Source organism: Theropithecus gelada, chromosome 2 (assembly GCF_003255815.1).
Source record: "Theropithecus gelada isolate Dixy chromosome 2, Tgel_1.0, whole genome shotgun sequence".
In the NCBI taxonomy this organism is placed as follows: Eukaryota; Metazoa; Chordata; class Mammalia; order Primates; family Cercopithecidae; genus Theropithecus; species Theropithecus gelada.
The window spans coordinates 33,423,924-33,443,673 of NC_037669.1; the positions used below are offsets into that span (position 1 = coordinate 33,423,924).

General features: G+C 38.0%; 1 protein-coding gene across 2 annotated transcripts in view; it reads right to left on the reverse strand.

Annotated features, from left to right (window-relative positions):
* SPICE1 (spindle and centriole associated protein 1) overlaps nucleotides 1-19,750 on the reverse strand; it is a 70,546-nt gene that overhangs the window by 9,696 nt on the left and 41,100 nt on the right. For both annotated transcript variants that reach the window (XM_025377870.1, XM_025377871.1), the window contains exons 11-13: nucleotides 19,222-19,353; nucleotides 14,580-14,727; nucleotides 6,322-6,546 (exon numbers count right to left, since the gene is read on the reverse strand). In XM_025377870.1, the coding sequence (XP_025233655.1) occupies nucleotides 6,322-6,546; nucleotides 14,580-14,727; nucleotides 19,222-19,353 (505 nt within the window). The remainder of the gene's footprint in view (nucleotides 1-6,321; nucleotides 6,547-14,579; nucleotides 14,728-19,221; nucleotides 19,354-19,750) is intronic.

Below are 19,750 nucleotides of genomic sequence, written 5' to 3' on the forward strand. Positions count from 1 at the left end.
AAATTTTTAAATGATTACATTGATTACATATGTAATAGGAACTAGAGCAAAGGACATTACAGGCAGAAACAGCAACATATGTGAAGGCTCAAAAAACAGGAAAGAGCAAAGAAATGAGGCCAGCCTACCTGTAGGATAGCAACAAGGAGAGAACTGGAAAAGCAGGAGATTAGAGTGGTGTGCAGTGGCCATTTCTGGCAAGCCTTTCAGACCATGTTAAACATTTTGTAATTTAATCTAAGAGCAATGAAAACCTAGAGAACGTCTGGCAATGATTTGATTTAAATTTCTTAAATGCTGTGGATAATTGGAGGATAGCAGAAATGGAAGCAGAAAATCCAGGAAGCAATTGTAATAGTCTAGAAGAAAGATGATAGTAGCTTTGACTAAGGTGTATTGGCATTAGAGATGATGAGAACTAAATAAATTTGAGAAATATTTTGGCAAAGAACTGACAGCAATGAACTAGAAATTGGGAGTGAGAAAAACACATAGATCAAGAAGACACATATCTTGAGTGGATGGTGATCACATTTACTGAGATGCTGAAGGCAAGAGGACAGACTTAGGGGAAGGAGGGCTTATCAAGAACCTAAGGTGCCCTAGGATTCATCTGTGTATCCATCCAAGCAGATGGATACATGGGTTTAAAAATCAAGAGAGACATCTGGGCTAAGATATCAAACTGAAAGTCACTGACATTTAGAAGGTATGAGAAGCCATGAGAATGAGTGAGATTATCCAGAGAGAAGAGTAGAGGGAGAAAAAAACCAGTATCAAGATATGAGGAACTCAACATGTAGGGTCAGGTAAAGGAGGGAAAAGCCACCAAAGCAGACTAAAATGGAGCAGTCGGAAAGATAAGGAAAATATTACACCAACATGGCATCAAGGAAACAAAGTGGTTAATTGTACATAATACCACTGTCAGACCTGGAAACATAAGGACAGAAAAATGTACCCTGGACTTAGTAACAGGGAGGCCACTGGAGCCCTTAGCAAGAGTAGTTTAGATGGAATGCCCTAATTGAAAGGAGGGATGCTTCTAGTTCAAGACTACAGACTGAGCACACATTTATCTCACCTCTTTTCATTGACAGCAAGGACATATAAAAGGAAATAAACCCACAATCAGTAAAGAGAATAGTCTGGGAAGAGAATCATTAGCAAACAAGATATTTCAGCAAATCTCTGGAAGACTGGGAGTAGATGGAAAGCATGTGAAAGAGTACAACTGAGCAGAAACCATACTCCAGAATACATATACATTAGAAGGAAATGACAGGTGAAAGCCAGTATCTGGGGGTGGGGGGCACCCTGAAAAGGCTGCAGTCACAAAGCTGACAGGTACAGAGGAAGAAAGTGAGAAGTAGAACTGAAATCTGGGGAATTACTTGAAAATTTGTCTACTGCATGCTTTTTCCAGTCAAGCTGCTGCACACCACTTCCCTGAACTGTCCTCCTAAGCAAAAAATCAAGGATGGAAACAGTAAATGTGAGCACCCCAAGTGAATGGCTGGATCCTAGTTACATATTCTAAAAGGAAACCCATAGTTAGTAAATCGTACCCATATACACAAAGCAACCACATAAGGGAAAGTCTACTGGGAAAATAGACCTAGACTTATCGACATCACAGAAAAGAAAATGTATGACAACCACCTACAATATTGAACTTATTCATTCTCAAATATAAATGAACAATAGGAAAAAACCAGCAGCACAAAAGAAAAAAGCCAAGACAGGGAAACTGAACAGATCAAGAAGAAAAGAAAATTCAGGTACAGAAGAAAATGAAAGAAAATTCATAGTAGAATTCTAACTAGTATCCTCAGAAAAGTTTCTGGAAGATACTGCATTCATAATAAGTATCAGTGAAAAAAGGACAATCAGACAAGTAAGGGCTCTTGCTTGGAAATTAAAAATACAATTGACAAAATTTTAAAAATCCAAAAGACAGGCTTGAATATAAAGTGAAAAAATCTTCCAGAATCTAAAAAGAAAGATATAGGGCCAAATACATAAGAAAATCCCAACGATCAACATAAATTTTCCCCCAAACTGAAGAAAGTCATATGTCTTCAGACTGAAAGGTCCAACTAGTGTCTCACAGTGCAAGAAGGTAAAAACCCATATTTAGGCATACCTTGTGCAACTTCAGGATAAAAATAAGAGATCGATCCTAAAAGCTTTCTCAGAAAAAAAAAAAAAAAAATAGGTCCAATATAAAGAAATAAAAGACATCTCATTATCAGACATCTCAACTGAACACTGAATACTAGAAACCAATGGAATAATGCCTTTAATTTCTCGGGAAAAAGAACTCTTGACCTAGAATTCTTTAGCCACATTATCAATCAAGTGTAAGAGAAAAATGAAAACATCTTCAGAATTTCAAGAACTCAAGAGTTTACCTTGCATATGCTTTTTCTGATTATTTCTTTCAGAAAATTGTGAAAGAAAACTAAATAATAAGAGGAAACAAGTGACCCAATCCAGGTGTGCAATGATACCAAGACCCAGGATGAGAACTATGCAGAAGGCCCAGCAAGCAATAAGCAATCAGTGAAGGCTGCAGCAAGTTTAAAGGGCTTTGAGAAGGTGTCTCTGGGATGAAAGCAGATTCCATGCCACAGACAGTATGACAAAAGGACTTGAAGATATGGTGAAAGCACATTACTCTTTTGTCAACAAAAGAGTAAAGGCAATTTGAAAGTCTACACAAAGCAAAAACTGTACAAGTCACAGTATAAATATATAGCAAAAAGAGTCTGAGCTCTCATAACATGAAATAAGAATTCACCTTGATTTTCATAAGAACTTTTTCCTTTGTTTGGCCCAAGCACTGGCAGTAACAATGGATTCGAAAAGAAAATGTAATGGTTATTTATTTGTTTTCACTTGTCAATATGTATATAGACAAGACACAGAAAACACAGTTGTTGCAATGGAAGAGAAGGTTAATGTAATCAAACTTAATAATGTGAAAGGGAAAGGATAATTAACTGAAGGTGGGAGGTAGAAAACAGAAGTAAAGCAGAAGGGAAGGGATGCTAGTATTTCATGTAGTGGAAGTCAAGAAATACTATCTAAAGTTAAAAAAGAAATAGAAAGTATTTAAAGTAACAAAAAAGATTAAAAATAAAAACAAAACTATCCAGAGTAGAGAAGGGAGGTAGGTGTTAGGGTGAATTACACTCTCTTCTTTCATAGGGAGAGTCTATAATTATTATGTAAAGTTGGTATCTCAAGAAAAGAGATGCAAAAATATTTTATATTAATTACGGAGACAATTACCAAATAAACAAAAATCAAATTGGAATAAAAATGACTACCTTTAGGGGAATGTACTGTGAAAGTTGTCAGAATGAAAATGGAGTCATTTGGCTGGGCGTGGTGGCTTACTCCTATAATACCAGCACTTTGCAAGGCTGAGGTGGGCGGATCACCTGAGGTCTGGAGTTCGAGATCAGCCTGGCCAACATAGTGAAACTCAGTCTATACTAATAATACCAAAAAAAAAAAAAAAATTAGCCAGCCGTGATGGTGCACAACTGTAATCCCAGCTACTCAGGAGGCTGAGGCAGGAGAATAGCTTGAATCCAGGAGGCAGAGGTTGAGGCAGGAGAATAGCTTGAACCCAGGAGGCAGAGGTTCCAGTAAGCTGAGATTGCACCACTGCACTCCAGCCTGGGCGACAAGAGTGAAACTCTATCTCAAAAGAAAAAAAAATTGAGCAATTTGTGTCAGAGCACAAGTGACTTTATCAGAGTCACTTTATCAGACACAAGTGACTGATAAGTGGAGCCTCAAAGAGCCAGGAAGGAAGGGTTCTCATGCATGTATGACTGATAACAACTATTCAAGAGATTTCAAAAACCAGAACCTTGCACAAAGGCCTCCACAATCTTACACAAAAAATAATTCTGCAAGGACATCTGCCCAACAACCAACCTTAGATTGATGCCACCCTTGTTACTGATCCTTGTAGCCAAGGATAGTTGTCTCAAAACAACTTAGATAATCCTCCTCATTTCCCCTTTAAAAACTCTTGTCTTCCTTTACTTCCCTGAATATGCCCACCATATTCCCATTGCAATGCTCAATCCCAAATAAATATCAGTTTCTTTTAGAGAGTCTCTCTCTGGGTTAAATTGACAGTACTTTTTTTAAAACCACATAGAAATATGAATTAGAATAAACACTTTAAAATAAGGAATGAATGGGAGATCAGAAAATGAAATGAAACTGCACACAAATACAAATACACACACACACACACACACACACACTACTCGTTCAAGAAGCATGGCTGTAAAGAAAAGTAGAAATAAATCAATAGCTAGAGGAAAATATTTATGACGGGAAATGCTACAGCAATATTGTCCAATATGGCAGCTTCTAGTCATATGTGGCTATTCAAAGTTAATTAAAATTAAATAAAATTTAAAATTTTAATTTCTCAGTCACACAAGCCACATCAGGTGCTCACTAGCCCCATGCGGCCAGTGGCCACCATTCTGGATGGAGCAGATACAGAACATTTTCATCAACCCAGAAAATTCTATTAGACAAGGCTATCCTAAAAGAGAACTGAATGCTGATGAAGGGCCCTACGTATCACCCATTTTCATCTGCATATTCTGTTTAACTGAATAATTCTTTATATGTGAGTATTCCAAACAATGCTTGAAAAATATAATAAAACATCACCAATTCAAATACCTATTCACAAGCATCTCTGTCTGCACATTATAAAATAAATGGGCAGTTATTTCAAATGCAGACTTGCTGAAGATACTAACAAAATGTTGTCTATAGCAATCCTTGACAAACTTGCTTTAACAAGCATTTAGTAAGTTTGTGATCAGAGTAAAAATATTTATTGTAACTGTTTCTTACAAATAATTTTAAGCTATTTTATGATCACCAATGAAAAATATTTACAACATCTAAGCAGAGATCATTAGACAAGCCTATTAACAACATGCAAACATTTGAACAACTAACTAATTTAAAGAATAAAAGTCTAGGCTGAACAGAAATCAGAACTGAAATCATATTTCCTGAATCTTGCCAGAGATAATAATACCTTCTAGCCCTCTGAAGAGGAAATACTGAATCATACACTGATAGAGCTGTAGGGAGCATTAAAGATAAAGAAATATCTTCTCATTTCATAGATGGAAAAACTTAGGTCTAGAAAAGGTAAACCATCTGAGCCTCATGCCTCACAGCTAGTCAAGAATAAATGGGCCAAAATGCCAGCACTTCTGACTCTCAGCCTGGCACTGTCACCACTGCACCACACTGATCTGACAAATGCTACATCTGCATTACGAATAACAAAACAGAATTTTTAATAGCAAGGATTTGTCATTTTATTTAACCCCTTGGGCTTCTTCATGTCCTTTATTGGAAACATACATCAAAATGCAGAAAATTGCACAAAATTCGTATGTCCCAATAACAATTAACAGTTATTTTTCTGTTCCCCTATGTAAAAATATAAAAAAATTTTTAAAAGAAATAAAAATTCAGGCTAATCAGACCTGAATAATATTTTTCAAAAAACTTCAGAAGAGAGTTTAAGATACTGGTTCTTTTTTTGACCAAAGAACTCTTTGAAAATGAAGTAAAAACAATAGCTCCAGAAAAAATGTACATGGGGACAAATAAATCTAATTTTCCCAACAATGAAGTAGTTCATGGGACTTCTGAAGACCATTCATGAACCCTAAGTTAAGAATCTTTGAGCTAAGAATTAATAATACATTCTTAACCTGTTTACTCTACCTGTGAGATGCAAAAGTAACTCTAAAGCTATTTTTAATTGTCCATTAACTTTTATTATAAAATTCCCTCAACTGAGCTGAAAACTTTTGATGAGAAAGAGGTGAATATGATGACCAGATGTCACTTACACGACCCTTAAAGTCATAGTTCTCACCTTTCCTTAGTCTAACTTTCATTACTCTTTGGAGTATAATCTCCTGCTTCTAACTCTTTCATATGCTCATGGATCATTGGGACAAAAGGGATTCCCCTTATTCTGCATCTTAATGCTAAGGACTCTGATCTTTTGATCTGAGTTTAATACTTACAATGTTTAATAAAATAGACATGCAATAAAATTAATTAAATGTCACACATGACCACAGGTATCCTACACATAGCATGAAAAGTCTCCTTCAGCTTAAAGGCTATGTCTGGTAATCAAATGTCTTTTTCAATTCTGTTTTTCATGTAATGGTGAACGTAATACATTGTACAAATGGAACATAAAAAACAACTTTCATGTAACTTTAGAAGAAAACTTACCGTCCTGAAGAGGAGAGAATTTTAAGTTGCTCTTCTGCCTGGGTGGTGTTAACAACACAGCTGGCTCAAAAATATGTGCTGGAAAATTCTTGGCCAGAGTCATGTTATCTGGAGGGTCTGGCACCTGAGACAGTTTAACAGGCAACTCTTCCTGTGGGAATTCAACCACCTCTTCCTCTCTGAACATCAATGGCACTGAGACATTGGCATTTACAGCTGGACCCTCTGAAGAAGATGAAAGGATATTAGCACAATAGGAACAAAAAGAAACTACGGGCACATTTCAGGTATTTATTCTTTTTTCTTTTGTTTTTTTTTTTGTTTGTTTTTTGTTTTTTGAGACAGAGTCTTGCTCTGTTGCCCAGGCTGTGGAGTGCAATGGTGCGATCCTGGCTCACTGCAAGCTCCGCCTCCCGGGTTCATGCCATTCTCCTGCCTCAGCCTCCCGAGTAGCTGGGACTACAGGTGCCTGCCACCACACCCAGCTAAGTTTCTGTATTTTGTTTAGTAGAGACGGGGTTTCACCGTGTTAGCCACGATGGTCTCGATCTCCTGAGCTCATGACCCACCCGCCTCGGCCTCCCAAAGTGTTGGGATTACAGGTGTGAGCCACTGTGCCCAGCCCAGGTATTTATTCTTAAATGCATCTCAATAGAGTGCAAAATTCACATGAATCAACATGGTTCCTGGAGCCTTCACTTTCTAGGCTGTATCCTCCTCTGCCAATCATTCATGGGCAGGCTCCTGGTGAGCTAGTACTGAGAAGTAGTTACTATTTTTGAGAAAGTCATTGGGGCCTCAAAGCCATGAAAAGCGAGCCACTTAGGGACTCCTAAAAAATCCTACATGGCACTCTAGAGTTTGTCTTTTTCTTTTTTTCTGTTTTTTCAGACTGGATCTCACTCTGTCACCCAGGCTGAAGTGCAATGGAGCAATCTTGGCTCACTGCAGCCTCGACCTCCCAGGCTCCAGTGATCTTCCCGCCTCAGCCTCCCGAGTAGCTGGGACTATAGGCATGTACCACCACACCCAGCTAATTTTTTGTATTCATTGTAGAGACGGGGTTCACCATGTTGCCTAGGCTGGTAGAATTTTTCATTATTTGTTATGGATAGCTTTTTAATGGTCATAACAAGTAATAAAATGGCTAAAATGGGGCACATTAATGCACTGACCACCATATACAAGGCTCATTACAAAACAAGGAACTTCACAGGTCATGCATTATCACAACATAGTCACATTCCATATTATTTTAAAAGAGTTACAAGAGCTGAGACTCAGGAAGATATTACATAAATCTTTGGTCTCACCAACATAAATCTTTCTGACTTTTTCCACAGGCAATAACAAGAATTAACAATAATTCTACAACATACTTCCTCCCAGCCCTTCTCACCTATAGGATAATCAAAAGTTTTCTCAGTAGTGAAGCTTAACTCAGATAACAGTAAAGCACTAACATATTCCTTTACTGAGATATTAATAGCAAGACTTGCCGGGTGTGGTGGCTCACACTTGTAATCCCAACACTTTGGGAGACCGAGGCAGGCGGATCATGAAGTCAGGAGTTTGAGATCAGCCTGGCCCACATGGTAAAACCCCGTCTCTACTAAAAACACAAAAATTAGCTGGGCATGGTGGCACGCACCTATAATCCCAGCTACTCAGGAGGCTGAGGCAGGAGAATCGCTTGAAACTGGAAGGCGGAGGTTGCAGTGAGCTGAGATGGCGCCACTACACTCCAGCCCGGGTGACAGAGTGAAACTCCATCTCAAAAAAAAAAAAAAAAAAAAAAAAAATAGCAAGCCTCTACCAGAAGACAGAGATCTGCCCTAGCCATTGAGTTTACCTCATGTAAGTTAAATTTTGGTCAGTCACTTCTTAGAATCCATCCTAAGAAAACGGTTTTAAATACATAAAACACTTTTCTTACAGATACTCATCAAAGTCTTACTTAAAAGTAAAACACGAGCAGCTCAAGGAAACCTGCCTGTCTCTGTAGACTCCACCTCTCGGGACAGGGCACAGTAAAAAATAAACGCAGCAGAAGCCTCTGCAGACGCAAACGACTCTGTCTGACAGCTTTGAAGAGAGCAGTGGATCTCCCAACACGGAGGTTGAGATCTGAGAAGGGACAGACTCCCTGCTCAAGTGGGTCCCTGACCCCTGAGTAGCCTAACTGGGAGACATCCCCCACTAGGGGCAGTCTGACACCCCACACCTCACAGGGTGGAGTACACCCCTGAGAGGAAGCTTCCAAAGCAAGAATCAGACAGGTACACTTGCTGTTCAGAAATATTCTATCTTCTGCAGCCTCTGCTGCTGATACCCAGGCAAACAGGGTCTGGAGTGGACCTCAAGCAATCTCCAGCAGACCTACAGCTGAGGGTCCTGACTGTTAGAAGGAAAACTATCAAACAGGAAGGACACCTACACCAAAACCCCATCAGTACATCACCATCATCAAAGACCAGAGGCAGATAAAACCACAAAGATGGGGAAAAAGCAGGGCAGAAAAGCTGGAAATTCAAAAAATAAGAGTGCATCTCCCCCGGCAAAGGAGCGCAGCTCATCGCCAGCAACGGATCAAAGCTGGACGGAGAATGACTTTGACGAGATGAGAGAAGAAGGCTTCAGTCCATCAAATTTCTCAGAGCTAAAGGAGGAATTACGTACCCAGCGCAAAGAAACTAAAAATCTTGAAAAAAAAGTGGAAGAATTGATGGCTAGAGTAATTAATGCAGAGAAGGTCCTAAACGAAATGAAAGAGATGAAAACCATGACACGAGAAATACGTGACAAATGCACAAGCTTCAGTAACCGACTCGATCAACTGGAAGAAAGAGTATCAGCGATTGAGGATCAAATGAATGAAATGAAGCGAGAAGAGAAACCAAAAGAAAAAAGAAGAAAAAGAAATGAACAAAGCCTGCAAGAAGTATGGGATTATGTAAAAAGACCAAATCTACGTCTGATTGGGGTGCCTGAAAGTGAGGGGGAAAATGGAACCAAGTTGGAAAACACTCTTCAGGATATCATCCAGGAGAACTTCCCCAACCTAGTAGGGCAGGCCAATATTCAAATCCAGGAAATAGAGAGAACGCCACAAAGATACTCCTTGAGAAGAGCAACTCCAAGACACATAATTGCCAGATTCACCAAAGTTGAAATGAAGGAAAAAATCTTAAGGGCAGCCAGAGAGAAAGGTCGGGTTACCCACAAAGGGAAGCCCATCAGACTCACAGCAGATCTCTCGGCAGAAACTCTACAAGCCAGAAGAGAGTGGGGGCCAATATTCAACATTCTTAAAGAAAAGAATTTTCAACCCAGAATTTCATATCCAGCCAAACTAAGTTTCATAAGTGAAGGAGAAATAAAATCCTTTACAGATAAGCAAATGCTTAGAGATTTTGTCACCACTAGGCCTGCCTTACAAGAGACCCTGAAGGAAGCACTAAACATGGAAAGGAACAACCGGTACCAGCCATGGCAAAAACATGCCAAAATGTAAAGACCATCGAGGCTAGGAAGAAACTGCATCAACTAACGAGCAAAATAACCAGTTAATATCATAACGGCAGGATCAAGTTCACACATAACAATCTTAACCTTAAATGTAAATGGACTAAATGCTCCAATTAAAAGACACAGACTGGCAAACTGGATAAAGAGTCAAGAACCATCAGTCTGCTGTATTCAGGAGACCCATCTCACACGCAGAGACATACATAGGCTCAAAATAAAGGGATGGAGGAAGATTTACCAAGCAAATTGAGAACAAAAAAAAGCGGGGGTTGCAATACTAGTCTCTGATAAAACAGACTTTAAACCATCAAAGATCAAAAGAGACAAGGCCATTACATAATGGTAAAGGGATCAATTCAACAGGAAGAGCTAACTATCCTAAATATATATGCACCCAATACAGGAGCACCCAGATTCATAAAGCAAGTCCTTAGAGACTTACAAAGAGACTTAGACTCCCATACAATAATAATGGGAGACTTCAACACTCCACTGTCAACATTAGACAGATCAACGAGACAGAAAGTTAACAAGGATATCCAGGAATTGAACTCATCTCTGCAGCAAGCAGACCTAATAGACATCTATAGAACTCTCCACCCCAAATCAACAGAATATACATTCTTCTCAGCACCACATCGTACTTACTCCAAAATTGACCACGTAATTGGAAGTAAAGCACTCCTCAGCAAATGTACAAGAACAGAAATTATAACAAACTGTCTCTCAGGCCACAGTGCAATCAAACTAGAACTCAGGACTAAAAAACTCAATCAAAACCGCTCAACTACATGGAAACTGAACAACCTGCTCCTGAATGACTATTGGGTACATAACGAAATGAAGGCAGAAATAAAGATGTTCTTTGAAACCAATGAGAACAAAGATACAACATACCAGAATCTCTGGGACACATTTAAAGCAGTGTGTAGAGGGAAATTTATAGCACTAAATGCCCACAAGAGAAAGCAGGAAAGATCTAAAATTGACACTCTAACATCGCAATTAAAAGAACTAGAGAAGCAAGAGCAAACACATTCGAAAGCTAGCAGAAGGCAAGAAATAACTAAGATCAGAGCAGAACTGAAGGAGATAGAGACACAAAAAACCCTCCAAAAAATCAATGAATCCAGGAGTTGGTTTTTTGAAAAGATCAACAAAATTGACAGACCACTAGCAAGACTAATAAAGAAGAAAAGAGAGAAGAATCAAATCGACGCAATTAAAAATGATAAAGGGGATATCACCACCGACCCCACAGAAATACAAACTACCATCAGAGAATACTATAAACACCTCTACGCAAATAAACTGGAAAACCTAGAAGAAATGGATAATTTCCTGGACACTTACACTCTTCCAAGACTAAACCAGGAAGAAGTTGAATCCCTGAATAGACCAATAGTAGGCTCTGAAATTGAGGCAATAATTAATAGCCTACCAACCAAAAAAAGTCCAGGACCAGATGGATTCACAGCTGAATTCTACCAGAGGTACAAAGAGGAGTTGGTACCATTCCTTCTGAAACTATTCCAATCATAGAAAAAGAGGGAATCCTCCCTAACTCATTTTATGAGGCCAACATCATCCTGATACCAAAGCCTGGCAGAGACACAACAAAAAAAGAGAATTTTAGACCAATATCCCTGATGAACATCGATGCAAAAATCCTCAATAAAATACTGGCAAACCGGATTCAGCAACACATCAAAAAGCTTATCCACCATGATCAAGTGGGCTTCATCCCTGGGATACAAGGCTGGTTCAACATTCGCAAATCAATAAACATAATCCAGCATATAAACAGAACCAAAGACAAGAACCACATGATTATCTCAATAGATGCAGAAAAGGCTTTTGACAAAATTCAACAGCCCTTCATGCTAAAAACGCTCAATAAATTCGGTACTGATGGAACGTACCTCAAAATCATAAGAGCTATTTATGACAAACCCACAGCCAATATCATACTGAATGGGCAAAAACTGGAAAAATTCCCTTTGAAAACTGGCACAAGACAGGGATGCCCTCTCTCACCACTCCTATTCAACATAGTGTTGGAAGTTCTGGCTAGGGCAATTAGGCGAGAGAAAGAAATCAAGGGTATTCAGTTAGGAAAAGAAGAAGTCAAATTGTCCCTGTTTGCAGATGACATGATTGTATATTTAGAAAACCCCATTGTCTCAGCCCAAAATCTCCTTAAGCTGATAAGCAACTTCAGCAAAGTCTCAGGATACAAAATTAATGTGCAAAAATCACAAGCATTCTTATACACCAGTAACAGACAAACAGAGAGCCAAATCAGGAATGAACTTCCATTCACAATTGCTTCAAAGAGAATAAAATACCTAGGAATCCAACTTACAAGGGATGTAAAGGACCTCTTCAAGGAGAACTACAAACCACTGCTCAGTGAAATAAAAGAGGACACAAACAAATGGAAGAACATACCATGCTCATGGATAGGAAGAATCAATATCGTGAAAATGGCCATACTGCCCAAGGTAATTTATAGATTCAATGCCATCCCCATCAAGCTACCAATGAGTTTCTTCACAGAATTGGAAAAAACTGCTTTAAAGTTCATATGGAGCCAAAAAAGAGCCCGCATCTCCAAGACAATCCTAAGTCAAAAGAACAAAGCTGGAGGCATCACGCTACCTGACTTCAAACTATACTACAAGGCTACAGTAACCAAAACAGCATGGTACTGGTACCAAAACAGAGATATAGACCAATGGAACAGAACAGAGTCCTCAGAAATAATACCACACATCTACAGCCATCTGATCTTTGACAAACCTGAGAGAAACAAGAAATGGGGAAAGGATTCCCTATTTAATAAATGGTGCTGGGAAAATTGGCTAGCCATAAGTAGAAAGCTGAATCTGGATCCTTTCCTTACTCCTTATATGAAAATTAATTCAAGATGGATTAGAGACTTAAATGTTAGACCTAATACCATAAAAATCCTAGAGGAAAACCTAGGTAGTACCATTCAGGACATAGGCATGGGCAAAGACTTCATGTCTAAAACACCAAAAGCAACAGCAGCAAAAGCCAAAATTGACAAATGGGATCTCATTAAACCAAAGTGCTTCTGCACAGCAAAAGAAACTACCATCAGAGTGAACAGGCAACCTACAGAATGGGAGAAAATTTTTGCAATCTACTCATCTGACAAAGGGCTAATATCCAGAACCTACAAAGAACTCAAACAAATTTACAAGAAAAAAACAAACAACCCCATCAAAAAGTGGGCAAAGGAGATGAACAGACACTTCTCAAAAGAAGACATTCATACAGCCAACAGACACATGAAAAAATGCTCATCATCACTGGCCATCAGAGAAATGCAAATCAAAACCACAATGAGATACCATCTCACACCAGTTAGAATGGCAATCATTAAAAAGTCAGGAAACAACAGGTGCTGGAGAGGATGTGGAGAAACAGGAACGCTTTTACACTGTTGGTGGGATTGTAAACTAGTTCAACCATTATGGAAAACAGTATGGCGATTCCTCAAGGATCTAGAACTAGATGTACCATATGACCCAGCCATCCCATTACTGGGGATATACCCAAAGGATTATAAATTATGCTGCTATAAAGACACATGCACACGTATGTTTATTGCAGCACTATTCACAATAGCAAAGACTTGGAATCAACCCAAATGTCCATCAGTGACAGATTGGATTAAGAAAATGTGGCACATATACACCATGGAATACTATGCAGCCATAAAAAAGGATGAGTTTGTGTCCTTTGTAGGGACATGGATGCAGCTGGAAACCATCATTCTTAGCAAACTATCACAAGAACTGAAAACCAAACACCGCATGTTCTCACTCATAGGTGGGAACTGAACAATGAGATCACTTGGACTCAGGAAGGGGAACATCACACACCGGGGCCTATCATGGGGAGGGGGGAGGGGGGAGGGATTGCATTGGGAGTTATACCTGATGTAAATGACGAGTTGATGGGTGCAGCACACCAACATGGCACAAGTATACATATGTAACAAACCTGCACGTTATGCACATGTACCCTACAACTTAAAGTATAATAATAATAAATTAATTTAAAAAAAAATCATCAGAGAAAAACAAAAAAAATAAAAAATAAAAATAAAAAAAATAAAATTAAATTAAAAAACCAATAAAAAAAAAAAAAAGTAAAACACATGAAAAAACAGAAATGTCCAATTCAGCCTATAGCACATGATAGCACATGAGATGAAGAAAGAATTTCAAACACTACCACACATGAACAAAAGTTATGTATTTCTAAAATTCAGTATTTTTCCCTTTCCAAAATCATCTCTTCTGAATCTAGAGCACTGTGATTAAAAGTGCTAGCACTCTCATTGATCTAGGTGTCTGGTTCTGCTACTTTCTACCTGTGTGCCTTTGCTAAGTTACCAACCCTCTCTGAGTCTCAGTTTCCTCTAAGGAGAACACTAATGGGGATAACAATAACACCTACCTCATCAGACTATTATGACATGAATTGAAATTATGCATGTAAGACTTAACAAGTATCTGGCATAGAGCAAGCATCCAATATTAGCTGGAAAAGTAGTGGCAATTGTAGTAGTAACAATACTGTACATGCATAAACAGTCAATAAGTCTATATAAGTTTAGAGATTTAAGGTTTGGTTTGTTATCTAAGGCCATTAAGTAACTGAATGACAGTCTGAGATAATAAGAACACACTCACCTGAACTGTCCATATTTCTTCTACCTGTGGCTCCCCTTTCTGATGCCTGAATTTCTTGTCTGTTATTTATCACAGGACAGTTCTTAATAGCATGTGTGAGTGATATAAGTTGCTCGTCTGTTGTGACCATGTACTGCTGAAGTCTTGCCTGGAGAGGAAAACATATGAAATAATATTATTAGCATATCAAACATCAAACGACCACCTAGAAAGCAAACCACACAAAGGATATGTGTGTATTTACATATGTGTAATATCATCATTTTAAATACTTCAGGAATTTGAGACTTTCATTCAAATGAAAGAAATGCTATTTATAATTATAAATATTCTAATAGTTCCATGATAGGGGAATGGTTAAGTAAATCATGAAATGGTAATTAATAAATACCCTGCTATAACAATAAGAATGAACCTTTCCACAGGGCTTTCCATTTACAAAACCTCTTCAGGATGTTTCAACTGACTCTTAAGCTACCCCCAAGAGACACAGATACATGAGGTGGAGGAAACAATGAATATTACCCAGGCATTTAAACTGATAAACATGAACAGCACAAAATTCTGTATGTAATTAATACAAATATTAATTAAAACTTGATTTTTATATATGAGAATGAGACAGAACATTTTATATATGTATATAGATATTCTCATATTTGTCTATATGTGTGTGTGTATATATACATATTTTTAATATTACATAAAGGTTTTTTTTTTATTTAAAAGATCACCCACAAAATACCATACCCATAGATTTACTTTCTGGCACAGAGCTGAATGTGTTAAGCGTTTGGAATTCCATTCTTACATGTAAAAGTCAAACAGATTGCCCAGAAGGTTAGATGAATTTGTTTTGTTCTTTATATTTTCTACAGGGATGATATAAGTAGGTCATCTAAAAACATCAGGTTTGATCACTACCACATAATGCTCATCTTTGTTATGTATTAGTGTTACGCAAATGGTTCTTGGAAGTAGAGAAGATTGCAGGTAGAAGGAAGAAAAAGAGAGTTCTGTAAATTGCTGACACCCTGTAATAATGACAAAGAAAACCCAAGGATGGCAGCTAGTAACAAACTTCTATCTAATATATATCTCATGTATGCTTAGAGAGATACAGACATTTGATAAAAGTCAGGTGCAGCCAGACATCAGAAATATTATTAATAGTACTGCTCAATGAAGTATAGTAAACATTTTTATACCACCAGTCCAAATTTTTTCCCAAATTTCATACTCATATATCCAGTGGCCTACTCAACACTTCCATCTAGAATTCAAACAGACTTCTCAAACTTAAAACATATAAAGCCAAATTCCTCCTAAAGCCTTCTTTACCTTATAAATGGCAACTGCATCATTTTAATTATTCAGCCCAAAACTTTGGAATTATCCTTGATTCTTTTCCAATATCCTCTACTTGACTCCATATCCAATAAATTAGCAGACTGCATTGGTCAGCCTTCAAAATATATTCATAACTTGATCACTTTTCACACCCTCTCCCACTTCCACCCTAGAACAACTTGCCATGTCTCACCTGAACTATTCCAATAACTCCTCATGTAATAGTCTGCTTTTGTGTTTGGCCACCTACTCTAGTCCCATACTGTTCCCAAACTGTATGCTGAGGCACCTCAGGGCACTAAAGTGAACTTACAGGGGCACCAAGGGAAAATCTAAATCTTCAAGGGAAATAGTGATGCTTGCCATCTATCAGACACTGGTGAACTATTAGCCCAGGACAGTTCACAGTTTCAATGTCAGATTGCATTACATTCCTTTTGATGATGTCAAATCTTCTCATGGCTGGGCTTTCAGCAGTTGCTAGGTCAAAAAGAAAAAAAAAAAAAAAAAACACAAGTTCTGGAGGAAAATCAGCGTGGAACAGGAAATAAGAATGATTGTGTCCCAACTGATTCCAACCATTGAGAAGTGGTACAGTGCTCAAAAGGTATATATAACCCATTAGTAAATCATTGTAGTTACTTAAGAAAAAGTAATACTTTTCCTCAAACAGCCCCTCAGTTGTTAGGATATAGTTGTTTGGACTTAACAAGTAGAACTGTTTTTGGCCTAGGGGTGTTATAAGACACTAAGGGCACTGCAACCCAAGAAAGGGCACTAATCTCTGATCTAGTTTCAACATAGCCCAGAGTGATCTTCTTAAACCCAAGACAAATCACATCTCTTCTCTTTAGTGGTTTCCCATCTCACTTAGCATAAAAGCCCATGTCTTTAATCAGCATGCAAGGCCCTATGTGATTGGGCTTACCTGATCTTATCTCCTACCTCTCTCTTCCCCATACTCTACTCTTGCCACACTGATCTCCTTGATGACTCTAAGTTCATCAGTCACACTCCCACCGTAAGACCTTCGCACTTGCTTTTTCTTTGCCCAGACTGCTCTTCTCTCAACTACCCACATGCTCACTCCTCACCTCTTCCAGGTCTTGGCTCAAATGTCACTTCCTCAGACAGGAATGGCCCATCTCATTTGTAACTGCATCCTACCCCATCCTGTGCATTTCCTATGCCTTTACGTGCTTTATTTTTCTTCGAAGTACATATCACCATCTAACTTACTATACTTCAACTTTCTGTTTTTAGGATTTATTTAGAATGTAAGCTCCATGAGGGTAAAGTTTTCTATATTTTGTTCACTATTCTATTTCCTGTACCTAGAACAGTACCAGGCCCACAGCGGGTATTCAACAAAGATTTGTTAAGTAAATCAGTACATTTTAAAACTGCACATCTTCCCAGGATAATTAAAAACATATGTTCTGCAAAAATATGTATATGAATGTTCATAGCAGCATTATTCATAGCAGACAAAACGTAAAAATAACCCAAATGTTCATTAACTAATGAAGGGATAAATAAAATATGGTATATCCATACAATGGAATATTATTGGGCAATACAAAGGAATGAAGTACTGATACATGCTAAACATAAATTAACCTTAAACATTATGCTAAGTGAAAGAAGAGCACATATTACATTATTCAATTTCTATGTAATATCTGTATTAGGCAAATTCACAAAAAGAGAGACTGAAGAGTGACTTCTAAAGGGTACAGGATTTCTCTCTGGAGTGAGGAAAATATTCTGGATTTAGATAATGGTGCTGGCATACAACTTCAAATATACTAAAAACACTGAATGGTACATTTTAAAAGGGTGGACTTAATGGTATGTGAACTATATTATCAAATTTGTATGTGGTTTGGGTTTTTTGTTGTTGTTTTGTTTTTTTAGAGACAGGGTCTCACTCTGTCACCTAGGGTGGAGTGTAATGGCAAAATCATAGCTCACTGCAGCCTCAAATTCTTAGGCTCAAGTGATCCTCCTGCCTCAGCCTCCCAAGCAGTTAGAACTACACACATACGCCACCATGCCCAGCAAATATTTTTATTTTTTGTAAAGACAGGTCTCACTCTGTTACCCAGGCTGATCTCAAACTCCTGGCCTGAAGTGATCTGCCCACCTTGAAAAATGTTGGGATCAAAGGTATGAGCCACTGTGCCTAACCCTATATTATCAATTTAAAAAAGTATACATCTCATCATCTAATGTCCATTAACACAAACACAATTTCTCCATCACTTGTCTAGTCTCTTCTGGCTGATAAATAAAAGTAATAATAACTACCATATGAGAACAAAAAGGACGAATAAAATAAGACTGTGTACACTCAAGAAGCACACAGTCTCAGTGACAAGTACACATGTAAGTATAAAACAATTTGATGAACGCAGTAATACCAATATCCAGACAGTATCAGAAGTACACAAAGAAGCAAGGTGCAGTGGCTCATGCCTGTAATCCCAGCACTTTCAAGGGCCAAGGTGGGCGAATCACTTGAGCCCCAGAGTTCAAGACCAGCCTGGGAAATATGGTGAAACCCCATCTCTACAAAACATAAAAAGTTAGCTAGGTATGGTGGTATGTACCTGTAGTCCCAGTGACTTGGGAGGCTAAGGTGGAAGCATCACTTGAGCCCAGGAGGTCCAGGCTGCAATGAACTCATGCCACTGCACTCCAGTCTGGGTGACAGAGTGAGACACCATCTCAAAAAAAAAAAAAAAAAAAAAAAAGTGCACAAAGGAAGAATGCTCAATGCAGCATGGAAGCAATAGGTTTTCCACAAGAGAACTGTGTAAGTCTTTTAAAAAAGAAAAGGAGCCATTAGTCAAGCAGCAAAGAGGACTTTATGTAACAAATATGAAGATACTGTGAATAACTGTAAATGGCATCTGATGTGATTGCAAAAGGACTCCTCAAAGGCCATCTTCTGCTGCTTTGAAATTAAAAGTGGCTATCATAACACTCATTTCACATTTTGGATTAACTACTGTAACACTGGTAGTTATAATTTTAATGCAGACTCTGTCTTCCCACTAAATAGTAAGTCTCTTAAAGACAGGGAGACAGTCCATATGCTACTTCCAAGCTTCTACTATAGTACCTCCATTTAATAAATGTTCAATAATACCTACCACTGATGATAATAATGACTGATAAGTAATCACATCAACACAGTTAAACCAAAAGCAACTCTAAGAGAATCCAGTACGTGTTTAAAGATGTTTTATACCACTGAACACACAAAGTTGGGATCTCATCTGAGTACCTGTGTAGTAGCATTTTCTTCTCTAAGACGAAGAATTTCAGCTGTCAGAGCATCAATGAGCTCTCGATGATCACCTAATACTTGTTCCAGTTGTTGCCTTGTCTCTACTTCTTTACGTAGCTGGATCTCACTCTGCAAAAAGATATCAAATAAACTTCCACCAATAGCCTCACATGTTGAAAACTAAAAGTTTGCACTCAAAGCTGGCAAAGAAGATATTTACAAAGAAGCATATATTATGTGACAGTAATGACAAAGATTTTTATTAAACGGTTTATTATATTTAATTAAAGAAAATGTGCTGCTTTATCCTCTTCCCTTCCTTAAATAGAATAAAATGAACAAAATGTTATATAAAATTAAGTCACTATATTTTTTGTAGAAAGAAAGTAGAGGGATATATATATACATATTGTTTGAATATACACTGACCATCTCTAGAAAGATACACTGGTATCTGGTAATAATAGTTGGCTAGAAGTAAGCAAACATGCTAGCTGGAAGTTAGTGATGAGAGTTAGTACAATTT